The sequence below is a fragment of the Enoplosus armatus genome, chromosome 2 (assembly GCF_043641665.1).
Source record: "Enoplosus armatus isolate fEnoArm2 chromosome 2, fEnoArm2.hap1, whole genome shotgun sequence".
Lineage (NCBI taxonomy): Eukaryota > Metazoa > Chordata > Actinopteri > Centrarchiformes > Enoplosidae > Enoplosus > Enoplosus armatus.
Window position 1 is genome coordinate 1,038,459 of NC_092181.1, and position 19,587 is coordinate 1,058,045.

At 39.8% G+C, this 19,587-nt stretch overlaps 1 protein-coding gene across 1 annotated transcript; it reads right to left on the bottom strand.

The window, feature by feature from the left end:
- Nucleotides 1-6,094: 6,094 nt before the first annotated feature.
- shoc2 (SHOC2 leucine rich repeat scaffold protein) lies at nt 6,095-17,634 on the bottom strand. Its single transcript, XM_070920016.1, has 9 exons — nt 17,596-17,634; nt 12,056-13,124; nt 11,428-11,565; nt 11,117-11,247; nt 10,592-10,780; nt 9,343-9,465; nt 8,940-9,077; nt 8,123-8,240; nt 6,095-6,731 (listed from the first exon to the last, which is right to left on the bottom strand). Exons 2-9 carry the CDS (start codon nt 12,756-12,758, stop codon nt 6,523-6,525), a joined length of 1,749 nt encoding a protein of 582 aa, XP_070776117.1. The 5' UTR covers nt 12,759-13,124; nt 17,596-17,634; the 3' UTR covers nt 6,095-6,522.
- Nucleotides 17,635-19,587: the final 1,953 nt, after the last annotated feature.

Below are 19,587 nucleotides of genomic sequence, written 5' to 3' on the forward strand. Positions count from 1 at the left end.
AACTACAACCGGTAAAATAAAGCATCGCCTGTAATTTTTATACATATAATTTCTTTTGAACCTTAAAAAGAAATAATTCAAGTTTGAGGACAAACTTTCAAATCTTTACAATGAGTGTGTGAGCAGCACACGCACCTGAGGGTGCCCGGGCAGAGTGACGTCACTCACACCTGTCCCCGCAGAAGCGGAGGCGTGTCAACTGACCCCGTTGAAAGATATGGACTTTAAAACTCTGCAATTGACATACATTTACACACTTACAATATAGCGTAATGGATTATTTGATATTTATTTGCCAGCTGAAGTCATAAACCACAAAGTATCTGAGGAACGTGTGAAAGGCTTTTAACTGGGAGTGTGTGGATATTCAAAGCGCCCACCTGTGTGACACACACACACACACACACACACGGAGAGCTCATATCAGCCTGATAATCCCGTCTTTCCAGGCTGACTGATTGTTTTTGGGTAAACATCATTCTGCCGTGGCGCTTGTTGATGCATGAGGGCGCAGACGAAGCGCAAGGATACAGTGACACCTGTCGTCTCCTGCAAGAGCCGGGAGGACGACTGCGAGGGGGGGCATGATGTTTACAGAGGCATGGCAATTCAGAGGATGAGGACCTGATGGTCAGTGCGCTCAAGGGTTTTCTAATTTAAGTCAGCTACTTTTGTTTTTACAGGTAAGAGCACTTTGACGATGAAGACAAACAGTGAAACTTCAGTGAAACTCGACACCATGATGGACTCAGTCCAGGTGCCGGACAGGACTGATTGTCAGATGCTAGTGTTATAATGGTCATCTCACTGCATGGCGGGAAAAGCTCTCAGTATCAGAGGAAAACAGGCAGCTTCAACCTTCAGTAATATTAAGACTTTGACTCACCAGCAGGGGGCGGTGTCGCACTGGAAAGAGGCACACAGCTGAAATAACAGGACAACAGGAATAAACAAATATACCTGTGGACTGCTGCGCTTTATACCATCTTTCACTACAGATTCTGGATCCGTGGGTGACATAAGACATCAGCACGGGGTTGTGATTATATGACATTAGTTGTCTATTTCTATGTGAGAAATGCTGGATATAAAATACAGACAGGAGAGGAGCAATCTGTTCACTATGATTGTGTGTTTGCAGGTTTATTCTCTGGAGCATATTTATGTGACTGAACAGGAAAATAATGAATCACAACGATATTTCCAAGAGCAGGTTCAGCTCTAACACACGGTCAGTGGCAACGCCTAAATCAGAAATAAGTTGCTATATTTTCAGTTACATGCAGAGATGACAAACTCATATATATTTGTTGATTTTAAACCTTTTTGAAGAATATTTTGATTTTCAGCTTCTGTAATTTTGTGAGTTTTTGGTCCCTGACCCTGATTTAGTTTTTATACTTCATTTTAATATACCTTTAAGCAAGTTAAGCAAGCAAATAATTTCACTGTGAACTTGAATGTCCTCTGTGAATTATGACAAAACCTGTTGTTTTAAATAACAAAACATAACTTTCTTTTTACATTACAAAAATATCCCCTTTGAAACAAGCAGTCAACATTTCCATGCTGTTGTTTCCATCTTAATACATATGTGAACAACAAAAACATAACCTGCTTTTCTTTTAGTGAGCATGAAAAGATGAGAGGCAGCAAAACACCTGAGAACTTCCAACAACACAAAATCCGTTTAGAGTTTCACTCAACTGAAATACACACGTGCAACACATCATAAATTTGTAAATATTTATCGGTTTATTACAGTTAAAAAGATGTATGTACATACAGAACATCACCAAACATGGTCATTTTCACTCATTTGCAAAGTAGCACTCTGCAACTAGTTGGTTTCAGGATAACTTGTCTTACAACGGGGCGGCATTGATTAAGTTTGTCATTTACAACCAAGCACACAAATCAATGTGTTTTTCCTCTTTTCCATTTGCCAAATAATACTTAGTAAAGGCATTTAACCAAAATAAGAGAAAAGAGGGATGCCTAGTAAAACAAACTGGTGTTGAATTGCTGGTCCAAATCCAAGTTCCTGCTGCCGACACGCGGCTTTGTTATGGACACAGGTAGAAACACACCTCACACTGGATCTTGGTCACTGTGGTTAGCAATGAAGACTCACATAGAGGTAGTCATGTCTGCATCTGCTCACCCAGTCAAGAGACAACTGACCCAAAAAACTTTGCTTTCAACATCGGTTTCAATCCGTGGACACAGATCCCTTTACTGACATTAAAGAAAGAAGTGATTATCTGTCTTTGTTGATTAAATCAAACGGTCATAAAGGTTTTGCTTGGTGCGCATAAGGCAGTCAAGTAAATGTATGGAGGAGATACTAAAGCAGAGTGTGTGTGTGTGTGTGTGTGTGTGTGAGGGGGGGGTTCAGGGGTTCCAGGTAAGAGCTGGCGGCTTCACATTAAAGGGCCATTCCACCTAAATTGACTTGGTTTAATTACAAAAAACAAACATTTATGCAGTTATGTGCTTTCAAGATGAAGAATATGTGATCCTACAACATCCATGTGGACCATCTACAGAGGACAAGTCGCGTTTCTTTTCTGTCTTTTCTCAGTATTTTTCCTTCCTGTTGGAAACTGCAGATTCTTCATATAGATGTGGTAAAAAAAAAAAAAAAAAAGTATATCTATTCAAGTTTCAACAATCTCTGACTATTAAAGTAGCCGTCACATTTATTTTCTCATTGATCTCTCAATCTCATAATCTCATAATCTCATGACTCAACCTGATATGATTTGTGAGAAAACGTGTGGGGGAAAAAAAGAGACATAAATCTTGGTAATTTCTGTTGGAAATCAGCAGAATAAAAATGCCAAGTCAGTTTTGGTGGAATTCCCCTTTAATGCCAAAGACAAGTGAGAGCAAGCTAATGCACATCCACTTGGTAGCATAATGGCATTATCTTCCATTGCACTCTTGTCTTTTTGTAAAACTCTCATCACATTACAGATTTTGTAATACTGAGTCTACCGTAACGTCAGATTACTGTACAGAGTAAAGGAAAAATAAGACAGAAAGAAACTAGACCCAAATTTACATTGTAACGACCAGTTGCTTGTCATCAAGTACAGTCAGTGGCCATAGACACAAGGAATAGCCAAACAAACACATAAAAAAGACCATTAAGGCTGCTTGTCAATGTAGATTAAGTAGGATAAGCATTGCCACACAATGCTTCGATACCCTTTGCAATATACAAAAAGGGAGCATTTGCAGATACACCAAAAGAGCCACTAAATCAAAGTCCTCTATGCAAAAATCGCCAGATTCTGACCCAGAAATCATGTCAAATATGTGTTCAACATGCTTGTTTCCTGTACAAAATAACCAGGCAAGAAAAAGACAAGTCGTATGATCCAGAAAAGAAAAGCAAAAGGAGTGAAATGACTTTGATTCTGCGATGCTCTCCATGGCCTAAAATCACAGACAATAGAAAAATAAACACCAGCTACACTCCAATTATTTTGGATGCACCAGCACGAAATACATCGTCCAACGAAGTCGCACCTTTAACTGACCGGGCCAGTCGGTGACCTCCATCTCCCCCACAGCACTTTAAAACTACATTCCAGGATCTGATAAATGCTCTCCTGTCCATCAGCCCAGTTCAGTTCCCACCCAACCTCCCAGCATCCCCTGCGTCGTCATACACTGGCACTCTCAACCTTGCAAAATGGCACATGAAAAAAGTAAAAACAAGAGAGACTGAATGTAAAAATGGGTCACAGCACTCTCGCTGCATACCTAATGCACATCTCACTTTTGAGTACTCGTTGAAGGCATTTTTCACACAATTGTTTACAGCTAAAAGTAAATACAGAAAAAAAAGAAACTTCCAAAGCTTTTATATAAAACCCAGGAATGCAATGCCTCCGGTGTGTTGTTGAGCGTGAACACAGAAAGCCCTTTTTACAATTTGTTTTTTTTTTGTCTTTTTCCGACAGTCTTGTACTGTAACTGCGTTAAGCTCAAATATGCACCTTGTTGTGTTGTCTCATCGTTGTGTCCAAACGACTTGATCTGTGAGAAAACCACCGGGCCTGACACCAAATCGAAAAGGCCAGTGGATTTGTCCCTCGTCAGGTTTTTCGAGTGAAGTCTGTATTGGTGTTGGGAGTGGATCGTTTCCCGCCTCCTGCCCTCCCCATCACCCCCCCCCCACCACCACCACCACCCCCGGTCTTGTACAGCATATGTTTCAGTTCACGAAAAGCAGCAACAGGTTCTGCTGGTAAATTAGAAGCAGCGGTACATCGTTCCCCCGACCCGGCCCCAGGTGAGCTGTGGCGCTCTCATCACCCAGGCCTCCCTGTGTAGGAGGCCGAACCACAGCCCACTAAAACACACCAAGCTGCTGCAAAAAAAGTAGGCCCACACATTTCAATACAAAACAGAATCATGATTGAATATAGAGCTGGGATGCAACACATTTTCATAAAGAAAAAAAAATGTTTGGTTTGATTACCTTTTGTTGGGATTTTTAATGTACAGTCACTTGAAATAATACTAACTGAATATACATCATCATTTAGAAAAAAAAAAAAAGAAAAACACTTAATGTAAATCGATTTAAAATAAACAATCCTGATCTGAACTGCAATAAGCCATTTCGCTTGCAATGGAGAAAGCCGGATATGGGAATCTTAAACCATCTCATAGCCACACAGACCCTTTTACAGTTCAAGAGAACAAGTTCCTTTGAAGATTGACAGGATAAAACTTCCCAAAAGAAAGTTACTAGTATATTCTGAGCCCGCTAAACTCAGCATTTATATTTAATTGATACAAATTTACATGATAAACCGTTTGTTTAACAGGTAAAATACTTATTTATGAAACAAAATGCCCCCATTCAAAATAACCAATGAGAGGCTACTGTGTTTTTTCTTAATATAGAGGATGCCAATGTGTTTTTAAAAAAAGTGCATTAAATCAGCAGCATTGCTGGGACAGTGTGGGACAAAAGAAGATATTTAAAAGAAATTATAAATCTAAAGCAAGGGAGAATTTTCCATCACGTAACTAAGATTCAGGAGAATCTGTCCAAAAACAAAAAAGAAACAGAAAAATAAAGGATATTAACAAAAAAAAAAGGAAGTGTTACCTGTCAACGTTTTATTATCAAACTTTTCTCGAAGCTCTAACACACTCACCACTTGCTCCAGACACCCAGATAACGTCTTTTTAAAAACGATTGATATGTTGGTCAATGATCAACTAAATGACAGCTATGCAGCCCAACACTGAAGATAATATCCAATAAGTAAACATAAACTAAAAATTGCACTCAAGGCAACAACCAGGATTTGTATACATATATAAAAACATCTCCTATCATTTATCCCATCACCTGTGTATGTTTGACTTTTTTCAATACCTTTTTGTCACACGAGCAATATAGACGGGGGTCACAGCACCGCCCGTTTTTGAGAAGTGTCCAACTTGCTTCTTTTTTTTTTTTCTCTCAAGCATGTATGATTGGCATTTCTCATATGTATACATTACTAGCTTGATGTTTAACAACTACTGCTGCTATTTGTTAAAAAGATCTCCAATCGCCCTATTTTACAACTGATATCGCTCGCTTTAACAGATTAATGCAACAACAAAAAGGGACACAAAAAAAAGAGGAAAAAACAAAAGGAAAAACAGCAGTAATAAAAAAAAAAAAAAAGACTTATTGAAATAATTTATATCTTTGTATTCTCATGGACAATTGTGTTTAGAAATGAACCACTGGATCACTCTAAACATAGGCACAGTTTTTAAAAAAAGCAACATAAAAAGGTTAAAAAAAAACAAACAAAACGAAATTACAAAAAGAAATTAAAAAGACGCCATCGTTAGACCTTTGTTCTCTATGGTCAAGAAGCAGTTAACATAAGTTATCTTGAGTGAATGTGAGGTAAAAAAAAAGGGAATATCAAAAGAAAATATAACAAAATGACAAAGTTAAAATTACGGCAGCAGCAGTAAATGTGACTTTTTTTGTTTGTTTTTGCATACAATTGTATCCTTGCTCACATAATAGATGCTTGTAATTACTGTAAATACATTGGCAATGGGAGCACGGTTTATATGGTTAAAAGACTTGCCACTTAGCTCACAGTTACTCAATATATATAACTTTATATATCTTCAGTTTTGGCAAAGAGATGGAAATATTTTCCTCTAGTATGATTCGGAATGAAAGATGAGCGGGGGGGTGGCTGGGGTCCTAAAATGACCATGATAAACTCTGGAGTAACACAGAAGTCAAGTCTCCAAAGATTCTCCGTGTTTCTGACCAAGGATGGTGAAAGAAACATTTTCTTCTTCGTCTCCTTCCTCCTCCTCCTCCTCCTCCTCCTCATAGTTGCCCCTGACACTGATTGTGGCGAGTCTGTTTTCTTTACAGTGTATGATACACGTAATGGGGGCGGGCAGGCGAGAGGGTGCAGAGCAAGTGGAGGGTTTGGAGTTAAGTAGGACTAGGATTGAGCTGCTCTCGGCTCAGACCATGGCACGGTACGGTCCCTGCATCTTGAGGAACTGGATGATGAAGGAGGGGCCTCCCGCGACAATCTGGGGCGGCAGGTGGCTGAGGGGACAGTTCTCGATGCTCATGATGGACAGCTTGCTGCAGAGGGCCAGCTCGAACGGGAGGCTGTGCAGGTTGGGGTTGTCGTTGAGGTACAGTTCCTCCAGGTTCTCCAGTGTACCTGAGGACACAAGTCAGTCACAGTTAGTAACTGGTAGTGTAGCTGATGCTGTCATCCAGATAAACAGGGTCTGAAATCAACAACCTCCGAGCAATAAATCAATGAATCATGATACTCGGGACAACTAGTGATGATTATTTTCATTAGCGATTATTATTTTTATTTTTTTTTACGTACGTTTAGTCTACGAAATGTCAAGAAAGATGCAGAAATTCAATTTACTATCACACACATGACAGAGAAAAGCAGAATGTTTGGTATTTTGGCTTTGAAAAAGACTAAAACGGTTATTCAATTATCAAAACAGTTGGTGATTAATTCTCTAATTGTTTCAGCTCTAATGGAACTGTATTGCTGTATCAATTATTTTACTCCCCCTGGAAAGACTTGATATGGTTAATAACACTGTAGTGGTCCTTTAATTCAAATCCCACCACACGTATTGTTGTGTGGATGAGTTCTTAAAATGCTAAACCAAGGCACCAGCTAAGAGGAAATTATTAATGGTCCTGAACGGATGATGAAGAGACTGTCATGGTCTTCCTCCAGGCTCTGGTATATATCACAGTTACAGGGTTAGGTTAAGGATACTTTTTTTTTAATGACTTTAAAACTATTAGTGATGATGTTTATAAATAGTTGTTTCTCGTGGCAACCTAAACACCTCAAAGCCACGGGTATAAATAAATTCTGAGTCCTGTCTGAATACTCTAAAAATACACCCACCTTTAGCTTCCTTCTCCACCCATTTTAATCTCTGGCTTAACTCTTAACCTCAGCAGTAACCAGCCTCGCCATGTTGGACACTCAGAGGAAGGGTCAGAGGTGGGACATACTGGGGTCTGTTAAGTTCTTAAATCCTAATGGTTAGCATTTATCAAGGAAATTATGTTACACTAGCTAAAGCTACAATTCATTTGTAAAATGTGGCACCAACTCTTCAAATATTGCTGATAGCACAAACTAGAATTACCATCGTGGTTGTATGACTCCACCAACCAGTCAGGTTGCAGTTTACCTCCATGTCAGACTCACATAATATATGTAGTGAATACTTGGAAGAAAACAGTTAAATAATAACAATGATAGTAGTATTAAGTTTTCTTTCCGTTTTAACTTTGAATTCACAGACAGTTCAGCACCAACAGAGAGAAGCGATATCTGTGTGTGTTGCTGAAACAGAGACAGGTCTCAAACAAAATTCAAGTTTGTGTTTTAGACAATCAGCCAAGTAGTAAGAATTTCCATTTCCTCTCGTCTCCCAGACACACACAATCCAGTTCACTCACAGTGATGCATCCCTGGATCAGTTCTGGTTCCCCACCATCACTGAAGTAAGGTAACATTTTTCCAACAGATGAAGGGAGCATGTTACTGATCTAAGTACTTACCAATCTCCTCTGGAAGGTGTTGCAGTAGGTTCTCCCCCAAACCAAGATGAGTCAGGTTGGTGAGGTGGCCGATGCCTCTGGGTAACGTAGTCAGCTGATTATTTGTCAACACCAATTTCTAATGAGAGAGTAAGCGCACAGGAAGTTTATAATGTGCTGTAAAGGTTGCATTTGCCAATCATATATTGTGTTCATACCAATTCTGCCTTAGATTACCAAACATACTGTGGAAATATCCCCCTGGTTGTCAATACAATCACACCATTTATCACCCAGTTATATAAAACACCAGTCCATGCTTCACAGAGACCAACTGTGGATGATTATGAGTAGACAGCCTGTCCAGTAACCTGTTCCTCAAAAATAAAATTATCTGTATACAGCAAAGGATTAGGCTCTCAATTTCTTTAGTTTGTTGTAATGACACAACAACAGTTTGAGTATCTTTCAGCCCACTAACCTTGGACTGGCTATTGTTTAAATTCATACCAATTCTGCCTTGTGATTCGGGTTCTCATTAGTTCCTGGTTCTAATCACTAGACAGTTATTATGGCAAGGAAATAAAATCCACCTTTATTTACAACAATAAAATGAAAGCATGCATCGCCATCGGCTGCAGTATCTTTTATGACACCACAGGAGTCCTACGCTGTGAACTGAAAATGAGCCTTTTCAAATGCCTTTAAAAGTAAAAAGAAGCTGCTAAGATTGAGTCCCATCTCTAATAGTTGTCGTTTCCCACGACAACATTTTGTAACAACCAATGACAAACAGCCTTCAGTATAATGGAGAGAACTGCATTTTTGGAAAACTTACCTGTAAATCTTTAAGATAAGCAATCTCATTAGGTAGACATTCCAACTTGTTTTCTTCCAAGTCAAGTTCCCGTAGCTTTCTCAAATTCCCAATACCATGTGGTAACTTCTTGAGAAGATTATTGGACAATATTAACACCTGTGAAGACAAAAGACACAGATATAAAGTGACATGTGGCATCATGACACAAGCAATAGCAATACTAGCCATTAGGCTTAAGGATTCACTATAACGAGATAACAGTTGTAATGTAATGGACATAATGGCTCCATCACTTCTATTCCTAATTATTGGTTGCTCTAAATATATGATTTATGTAATTAAACTTTCTACTTCTTCAATTAACTCACTCGATACTGCACTGGCAAGCTGAATTCATACTATGTGTGTGTGCAAGACTGACCTCCAGAGAGACTAAACCACAGACGTCCTCTGGGATCTTTGTCAGCTGATTGGTGGCCAGGTTAAGCTCGACCATGCTAGTCCATGTGCCAAAGTCCAATGGCAGAGACGTTAACTGGTTGTCCTGAAGAAGACAATGGCATACCTTTATTAGCAAAATAAGTGACAATTCAGAGGGTCAACACGAGGACAGTGTTGAAGAGGCTGAGTAGACCCGTGCGCTATGCCAGCTATGTTACCTGGTGCCAGGATAAAATGTTTCCAATGGAGATTTAAATCCAAACTACATCCAGTATGGACATGTAGCAAGTCAAGGGTGTTTAATGCCTGCCTATACATGCCTGGCTTAAGGCCAATACTAACTTCAACAGAGGTGCTGTACAGCCTTAGTTCTGAATAATGTTTGAGATAAATATGAGCAAATCTGCAGTTCCACTCTACTGAAGTAGAACTAGAGTGGCACAACTGGCATTAAACACACCAGGAGATACAGCTACTTGCGTACTACTACTACTACTACTTCTTCTCACTATGATGGAGAGATTCTCACTCTAACTTAAAAAAAGTTAAAAAAAACAACAACACCTTTGCTTAAAAAAAGTATGCGCAACTTAGCTTCTTTAAAATAATGAAAGATGCATCATCGGTCCTTGCTCCGTTTACATGTACGATTATGTCACCTTCTATAGTACCAGCTCAGTTGTATTAAAACTGAAGACCTACAAGAGAGTGGATTTACCATTTCAGATTCACAACATATGATTTGTTTAAGATTTTAAACTTATTACTCATGTGAGTGCATCATTTGTGTTTGACACAGTACAGCTCAGCTATGACAAGTTCAATTCAATCTCACATGTTCCCACAGACTTTTTTTCACTGAAGATATTTTGACCTGTCACAGCAGGAAAAGAGCAGGTGTGAATAATAATATTAATGATGGCTGAATTCCATTTAGCTGCTCCTGTTTCAGGGTCCTGGTTTTGTTTATGCTGGCTCACTTTCATAATGCCATGGCTTACTGGGACACTTGAATAGAACGGAGGCATCGTTAATGCTTTTCCTATTATGACTGCTGGTAAAAAGGACTATTATGACAGAGTTGAATATCTTATGATGCTGTGATAACGCCTGATGTTGGCAAAAATAAAAGCAGAACGCAGCAAAGGTAGTGATTCATGATAATTTCAACATTCTAAATTTCTAAACAATTTATCTCACACATTTCACAGACAAACATGCTTTTATACCTTCATGTTAAGCTTGCTTAACACTTTGGCCCTGGAGAAGATACCAAAGGGAATCTTATTGATGCGGTTGTGCTCCATGTTGAGGGAGTAGATGGTGGAGAACTGGGATGGTCCACCCACAGGGTACGACTGGAAGCAGTTCCTCGCCAGTGTTAGACTGGTCAGGTTGACCAAACTTGACAGTAGGCCCTGGTCAAGCACAGAAACAGAAACAGAGACATGACAGAAACCATATGATAAGGTTCAGGACTCCAGCCACTATAGGCTGTGATTTTTACTGTGGATGCACTAGTAGCCCTCGGACATAAACAAGAAGTGGATTAGCTCTATGCAAGTCAAACAACAGGTATTTTAGTCAAGTATGAATTTTAGAGCACAGGTACAGAGGGTTTGAGGTTCTAATATGAATTTGTTGTTTGAAGGGAATATTAGCATACTAGAAATTGCAACTGCAACTGATGATTATTATTTGTTATTATGCAGCAATTACATCTGAAATGACAGCCTTTTGTTGGTTCTACTTACCTCTGGCAACACTGAAATGTTGTTATTTTCAAGGTTTAGCTCCTCCAGTTCTCGACATTTGGCTAATGATCTGGGGATGGCTGACAATCTGTTGTATCTCAGACCTAAGCGATTTATGCTTGCCAGATTGCCTACAACAACAAAAGAAAAACGTATCTAAAGTAAACTTGTTTTTACCTTTACAACTTTTATCAAATCTAGTTGGAGTCAGAGACTGGCAAAATAAACCAAGCATAGCATATATCGTATAATAAACAAAGACATAATAACTTTGCTTTTCAGTCCTAAAATATACTTAATATACTTATTACCTATGGTCTCTGGGAGGTCCAAGAGCTCATTGTGCTGCAAGTCGAGGTTGGTAATCTGTGTGCAATTCCCAATCTCCTTCGGTAGGTGTTCCAACTGGTTATGGGCAACATCCAGAGTTATGAGGTTGCATAGCTCCCCTGCAGAAAGATGCACACCAAATTCAGATATTTAGCTAATTCACGATGAAAGCGCTTCAAGTAACCCACCCACTGCCCCACTGAAGACATCCACTCTCTCTTACAGTACAATTAGACTATGCACAAGATACAATGGGCAGCTGGATTCAGCTGCATAACTTCAACAGTCAGTAATACGTATGTGTTTTTGTACAGAAAGATATGCATCACTGCTGGAACTGAAGAAGGGTGTATACTCAATGACCGTTAGTGCTTGGGCCAAGCATAGTGTAAGAATGCTGCACTGAGCAGAATGTGTAAAATACATTATGAGCACAAGATGCTGCTCTCTGGATGGTAATAAGTACTAGCTAAATGCTATAAACCCAATGGCAGCCGACTACCTCCCACAATTATTTGATTTCTCGTGGCCACAGGGCAAAAAGGTTGGCTTCTTGCCCCGCATAAATTTGAGGAATGTGTCCTGCCTTTACACATAGGATTTTCTCACCTATCTCTGCGGGCAGCTGTTTAATCTTGTTCTCCCGAATGCTGAGCATAGTGAGCTTGGATAGGTTTCGGATGTCCTTCTCCACTGTTGTGATGCGGTTGAAACGCAGGTACAGCGTGGTCAGAGATGTCAGCCGGTAGACAACAGCCGGGATCTCTCTCAGCTTGTTGTGCCGGAGGTCGAGCATTCGAAGCTTCTTAAGGGAGTCCAGGGAGTCAGGCAAACTGGTCAGGGAGTTCTCGCTCAGGGCCAAAGTGACCAGGCCCGATAGGCAACCTAACTCAGCTGGCAGGCTCTGCAGCTTGTTGCTGTATAAGTAGAGTTCAGCCAGCTGCGTCAACTCCTTAATGGAGGTGGGCAGCATGTGAATGGACCGTTTCGATAGGTCCAGTCTCATTGAGTTCTCCTCCCGGCACTTGTTAAGCTCTTTGATCACCTCGGCATTGCTGGACTTCTTGCGCGTACCTGGTGCCGGGTTTGGCCGCTTTATCGTATTGTCAACGGAGAAGGCAACACCCGGTGTTGAGCTGCTGGTGTCCTTCTTTCCTTCTTTGGCATCTTTCCCTTTGGTCTTCGTTTCTTTGCCACCATCCTTGACTAAGCTGGCTAAAGCCTTAGCCTCCTTTTCCCTTTCTTTCCCCGCTTGACCACCTTTGGGGTCTTTTTCTTTCGAATCTTTTTCTTTGCCTAAAGTACTACTCATGTCGACGTTATCGGGCCTCCTGCAGAGTTGCTCATGGGAGTCTCTTGTCAGGTTACTTATTTGGGAAAAAAGGGACACAGGCAGCCAAGGAGGCTTTTAAAGAAAACATCCCTGTTCAGGCCCACACATTTATGATTATCCTTGAAATAAAGGCCTTGTGATCCAAAGGTTTTTTGGATACTTTTGATACTTTGTTCCTTTGTCAAAATGCCATGGGAGAAAAAATCCTTTGAAGTAGCTGGATCGTGGCACCCATGGGCCACATGCTTAAGTGTTTGAACTGCATACAATCCCAGGACCTTCGGATAGAAGTTCTTTCAGGCTGCAAAGGTCATCAAGGGTTTTTCAAAAGTTCTCAAAGTTTTGCTGTTGGGAAAAAGAAAAAGAAAATTTTGTTCACATGTACAGTTTCATTTTGACAATTAAACACTCTCAGTATTTTTAATTTCAACAGGAGTTGTGGTATGCCTGAAAAGGTTTCTGGTCTTAGCATTTGTCACTTGTTTCTCTATGCAGACACTTAATAATATATTCCTGAGGCCCATCCTTTTTGTTTTCTGCCAATTTATGGAGAGAAATAAACTGATCTGTTCCGAAAGTAACACAAGGAACAAAACTAAATTTCATATGGATTTTCTGTCCTCATTCATCCAAAACTTGTTGCATTTCCTAGTAAAAGAAGACACTGCTAACTACACTTTACAGTAAACTTCTTGTGGCGAACACAGATCAGAATATGCTTCCACTGTTAGAAAGTGACAAGTATATAGGGAAGAAATAAGTTACCTATACTTCATCAGATTCCTTTAAATAAACAGATTATTTCCCATATTTTAATAAATGAAAATGAGTCCTATATTCCAAACTAGACCTATGCAACTAGGCAAATGGAAGAAACTTTCAAGATTTTTTCATTTTATTTTTTTACATTTTTACAGTGTGCCTGTCTTCAGCCCCACGCACTAGATGATGATTCGTTATTATGCAAACGTTTGATTGTTTTGCTAGTTGTGATGTATACCGTCTTAAATAGATTCACCTGTGTCTGTTATTTAGGTGGCATCTATACTGCATAGATTTGACACTGTCCAAAATGTTAGGTGAACAAAGTGACTTTTTGCCACTGAGTGTGACTCTCTACCATCATCATAACAAGGGACATCACAAGCTGAATCTATCCAAACATATATTGATGGAATTATATTGGCTACGTTAAGCCCCGTTTCCGATCCGGTGTTTGACTGCTCTGGTGGGCAGCGATCAGAAATTCCCCAGCGATGACGATGAGTGAGTGAAATCAAAATAAGCAGTTTCAAATACGAAAGACCAACAAAGTGTGGCAACAGTCGATGCTTGCAGGGACACAGTGTTGGCAATTTACCACACCTAGAAGAACTGCTGTTAGTTAAAAACTTTTTCATGTGGAAAAAAAAAAAGAGAGCCTGTCCAAGACTTCCTAACAACAAACCACACTGACACTCTTCTCTCAACAGATATTATGCATAATAGCATAGGACTTTACAAAATATTACCAATACATTTAAATAACCTTTCATTTAAACTACTTTTAAGGTGGGCCTACTGTGGGCTAAGTGAGCAATGTAAGCTGCATAATATAGAAAAAAAACTAATACAATAAAAAAGGAGCCTTAGTACTCTGACAATATTCTTCCTAATAGATGAGACACTTCAACAAGTTTGGTGGGTTGTCAGTACCGTTTGATACGTGTGTGTCCAGTCCAAGTAAATCTGTTGAATGCACTCACCATAACTTCACACCAACTTACTCCTACTAAACAAACATGGCCCAGCGGGTATTGACATTACTGTAAGCCTAAGCCCCACCTATGCGTTCAGCTATTTAGCCATCCTCTATAAAGACTGTAACGCAACAATCACATTGACTATTTACATCTCAAAGACACCCAGACGAAGCACACAACCCTTTGGATCTTTACATGACAAACTGAGCCAGAATGTCTCTGGCGGCCTGTCTCTGTTTAGTCTCTGTTGCTGTTGTACCTCTGTGACTGTGTAAAGCTCTCCTGCACTAGTACAAGCTAAGCCGTGGCAAAAAGAGAGGCAGGTTTGGCTCAGGATCAGAGCTAAGTGAAAAGGTTAGGACTGCTGAGAGTAATCTTTAGAAGTGGCCTTCAAAGCATGAAGCCCCCACAACAACAGGTCATATGACCTTTTAGGTAAAAGAAATGTTGGGTCAATAGCAGCACCCCTTACATGATAGAATGCTTGACAGTGTGTTCTGTAAATAAAAAAGGTATCCACAGCTCTTTCAGCCCATCATAAATATGAGGGTGAACATCTAACACTGGCTGTAATGCATGTGTACAAAATAATTATTAACATAAAATGAGAACAGACAGGCCAGCCCAATTGCTGGGGCCATCTAAACCAAACTGTGCAAGCAACTTCCTTTTATGGTTGTATTCTCTATGTCCCTGCCCTGGTACATCCAGTTGAGCAAGTTCATTTCCTAGTTATTTTTTTTCTATTAGTAATGACTTTTATCATATAATTTCAATACTGAAATAAAGAAAACAAGTTTAGTAGCCCATGTAGGACCTCTGTCATTTTTTGCCCAGGTCACGAAAACAAAATATTCACCAAACCAAAGTAGACATTCTCTTAGTTGCATCTTTCAAATGCAGGCAGAGGTTTCTGCAAACAGAACAACAGTTTGATAAGTGACTAAAGAAGCTCTGACTTCAGAAGAAAGGATGATGGAAAAAAAAGTGGGTAATAGCTGTGTTTAAAAACCACAGAACCAGGGGTTCATGATATTCAGTTACTTTTCCATCCCTGACAAGCTTAAGGCAGAGCCCAGTTGTTGTGCATGAATGTAATACCTGGATAGCCTTAACAGACTGAACATAAGGGAAAGTATGAGCAGATATGTAAACAACTCATTGGCTGAATCAATAGGTGGCCAAACAATTATACATGTTTTATCAGAAAACTGCACTATTGATGAATGTATCTGTTTACAGCCTTTGCATCGGCCTTCACAACTGTCTACTATCCAAGTGTGGGAGGAATTATTTTAAAGATGTCCTTGTCACATATGTTGGACAAAACCATGGGATAATGTTAAATCAACAGGCAAGTGATCCAGCTATGAAAACACTTTCTAGCATTTTGTGAGTTCCATGAAGTTAGGACTTCTCATTTAGTAGATGTAAAAGCGAGGTTCAACTCATGTACAGCTTCGAAGAAAAGCTAATGCATGTCCATCAACACTAACACAATACCACTTGGACTTTATGGCACTTGCAACCCACATAGACACTAATGAATTTCCCATTAAGGATATCTTGGGCCCATCTGATATGCCAATGCATTTAGGCCTAAGCAGAAATGTCCTTTCTGTTCAGACTGTTCTTGTGCTTTTATTTATCTATTACAATGCCTCAAATAAGAAATGCAACAATGTTAGCTAATCAGAGAATACAATAAAATAAATAAAATGTGAAGCAAATGTAACAAACTGAAGTGCTATGATATGACAAAACGCACCACAGATTCAGGAAATACCTCAAATCCAGCTCCTGTGTTATTGATTGACAGTATGCTACTACCCAACTACAAGGAATGGCATGTCAGTTTGAATGGTTATCCGTTAAATATTGGGGGGGAATGGCAAAACAGAGATGAGGTGGCAGCTATCAGCTACTGCTACCACACAGCACTCCACAGGACGCAGCTAGCTTGATGGCTACGTGTGCCAATGACAAATCCTTGGAAACAGATTACCGACAAAACGCTACCAGGTCGGAAGTCAAGTCGCCTTTCGAGATTAATTAATTTACATGATATGAACACCTAAAGAAAGTATACCAGCGTTAGTGCCACTGTATGGTCATTAGTGTGACGATAATACCTTGACGCGGACAGTAAAAATGCTACATGTTACATAGTGACTGTTAACCTAACATCAACTAGCTAACTAATTGTCGCTAGCCAACTCACGTAGGCTGAAAATGTCTAATGTTAGCGAAGCCAGTCTTGAACACGACAATAAATATCTCCAGCGACCAATCTTCCAAAAGAGAAAAGTACACTGGCTAAACCTAGTGAAACGACTGACAACAAGACAGGAAATAAAAGCAGCTAAGCTAAACGTCAACAGCAAAGCAAACGTCAGTTATGCCAGACTGCTAACTTGCTAACGTCAGCTAGCGAGCAAGTTAGCCTACCAGCTAGTGTTTCAGCGAGCGATCCTCTCAGTCAAACGAGGCAGAGTAACAACACGGCGAAGATGAAATAATAAAACAAACGTCTACTGCTACGCGTATTAAACGGTGCAAATGGTGTCGAGGTTTTCTCTGACATATTTACTCACACCGAGTGGTTAGCGTTATCTCAAGCAGAGCTAACTGTGCGTGTAGGCCCGAGCAGAGCGGCTGTCGGACGTGGACCGAGCCGTCCGCCGTGAGTTCGACCGAGAGGGGAAACCTCTGCTGCAGCCAGCTGGGCGCAATCGGGCAGCAGACACCCAACGAGAACAGCCGGTGGAGGCAGTTGATATCCCAGCAGAGCGGCCACTGAAGGCACACAAGGTGCGGACTAACTGTAACATAGTATCTAAGCGCCGTTCCCGTATTGAATATTAGCCGAGGAAAAAAAGAAAACACTCTGAAAAACAGCGGCCATTCCGAAGCTGAACAAAAGAGTGCGTTCGTACTCACCACCGCAAAATGACACTTTAGCGTTAAACACGCCATAACAAGAGACTGACGAGGGTATTACCTCTGAAGTGATGCGTAACCGTGCTGTGGGGGGTAAAACGTCCACTGTTAATGCGATAATATAACTGTTTTACCTTCAGAGGTGTGACTCCGCCATCCTTGCTGCTTCCTCCTCTTTTCCTACACTGCTGCTCAGCTCCCCTCCCTCCCCTGCCACCAAACTGCGTCATTCGCACGCCTAACCAATGTTATCACGAGACTTTGAAATACAATCAAATAGTCCTGGATAAACATTGGCTTTATTTACATATATATCCTACACAAGTAAATGACTTGTTTTATTTCAGTTTTGTATTATAGTAATAACACCGCATTACAAACAAGAGTCCTACATTCAATCAGAACCAGAAATACTTTATTGATCCCCGGAGGGAAATTATACAATTATAATTAATTGTAGTTAGTTAAATTACCTTTAAATTCTTACATCTACTCCTTCTCTCTCATTGAAAAATCCGGAATATATTTATATATTTCATTTTAAAAGTATACCTGCTGGACACAAGATGTCTCCTACTTCACTGAATAGTTCATCCTTAGTGTATGTGACCTAGGGGTTTCAAGTTTCCTCATCACACTTGAGTAAATTGAATATTTCACCACGATTGGCTTCCAAACTTGCTGTGATTTCACAAAATCGTGCTCATATATACACACCTTAAACTCAGATTTAAGATGAGCACAGAGAAACTTTCCTCCTTAAGTATATGAATGTGAAAACAGCCTTCTTGTGTCGAACACTGTGCATACATAATTCTGCACAGTGAAGCTTAAACAAGTAACTACAAGCAAAACATATTTGTGAGTGGAAGGGGATTTAAGGAAAAGTGCATTAGTACTAGCAGCAAAATATACTTAAAGTATCAAAAGTACTCATTATCCAGAATGGTCCTTTTCAGAGGTTTATTATACATTATATTATTGGATTGTCATTGTTAATGCATTAACATGTAAGTAGCATATTCATGTAGCAGCTGGTGGAGCTGGAGCAAATTTTAACTATTTAAATGTAGCTGTCAAATAAATGTTTATAGGAGTCAACAGTACAATACTTTGTGTAGTGCAATGCAATGGAGTATTAGTATAGTATAAAAGTACAAGTGCCTCAAAATTGCACATAAGGACAGTACTTGCGTAAATGTGATTACTTACACCACTGAATGATTGTATAAAACATTGACAAAGGCACTTAAAAAGAGGTGAATTTACAGGAAATTATAGGTTTTATGTGACTGTAATCAGTCGCTGTTTAAACTTACTAATTAAAACCCCACAAGGAGAAACAGCAAAAAAAAAAGTATGAAACAAATAAAAAATTTTAAAGCAAAAGGACAACACTGGAAATGTGATTGCCTAACTGGGTGCCTACTGTATTCGCTATATATATCAAACTACAATCACTACAACAATTGCAAAGCTCTTGATTAAACAAATTACCGATAAAAAAACAAACACCAGTCATGATTTTGAGTTGTGTTGTTCTGAGAGCCGCCTGTAGATGTCAGTAAAGCACTGTGCCTGAGAAGTAAAGCGTAGAAGAAGGTCACGTGATTCTCGCGGAAGTGTTGGCTTGACAACCGCTGTAATCTGTTCCTGGTGCTGAAGGTGGGCAACAATTCAATTTTATAAGCAATGGTTTTGTTTTGACATGTTCACAGAACGGAGATGTACTGAAGTGTATTGTCAGCAGTAGTAACTATATTTGACATGTAGTTCGCTAAAACAAAGCTACCATTACTTTAGCTGGGTCTACGCTGTGTCGTTAGCGTTACGTGCTAAACCTAGCTAGCGAGCTAGCGCTTAACGTTATAAGATACAGGTTCCGATTTTTACTCACAATCTTTAAATTAGCCCAACGACTCAGTCAGTCACTTTGCTTTAATGATAATGGCAATATATTCGGACATTAACCAACTAACGTTAATACAACATCAAAACCATCTTGTTGAAATTGAGGCCGAATAGATTAGAAACGTGAACATTCAACAACAAATATACCATTGATAGCATTGTTGCCAAATTATTTTGTCCTGGGTCTGGTGTTATCTGTGTCTGCGTCACCAGAC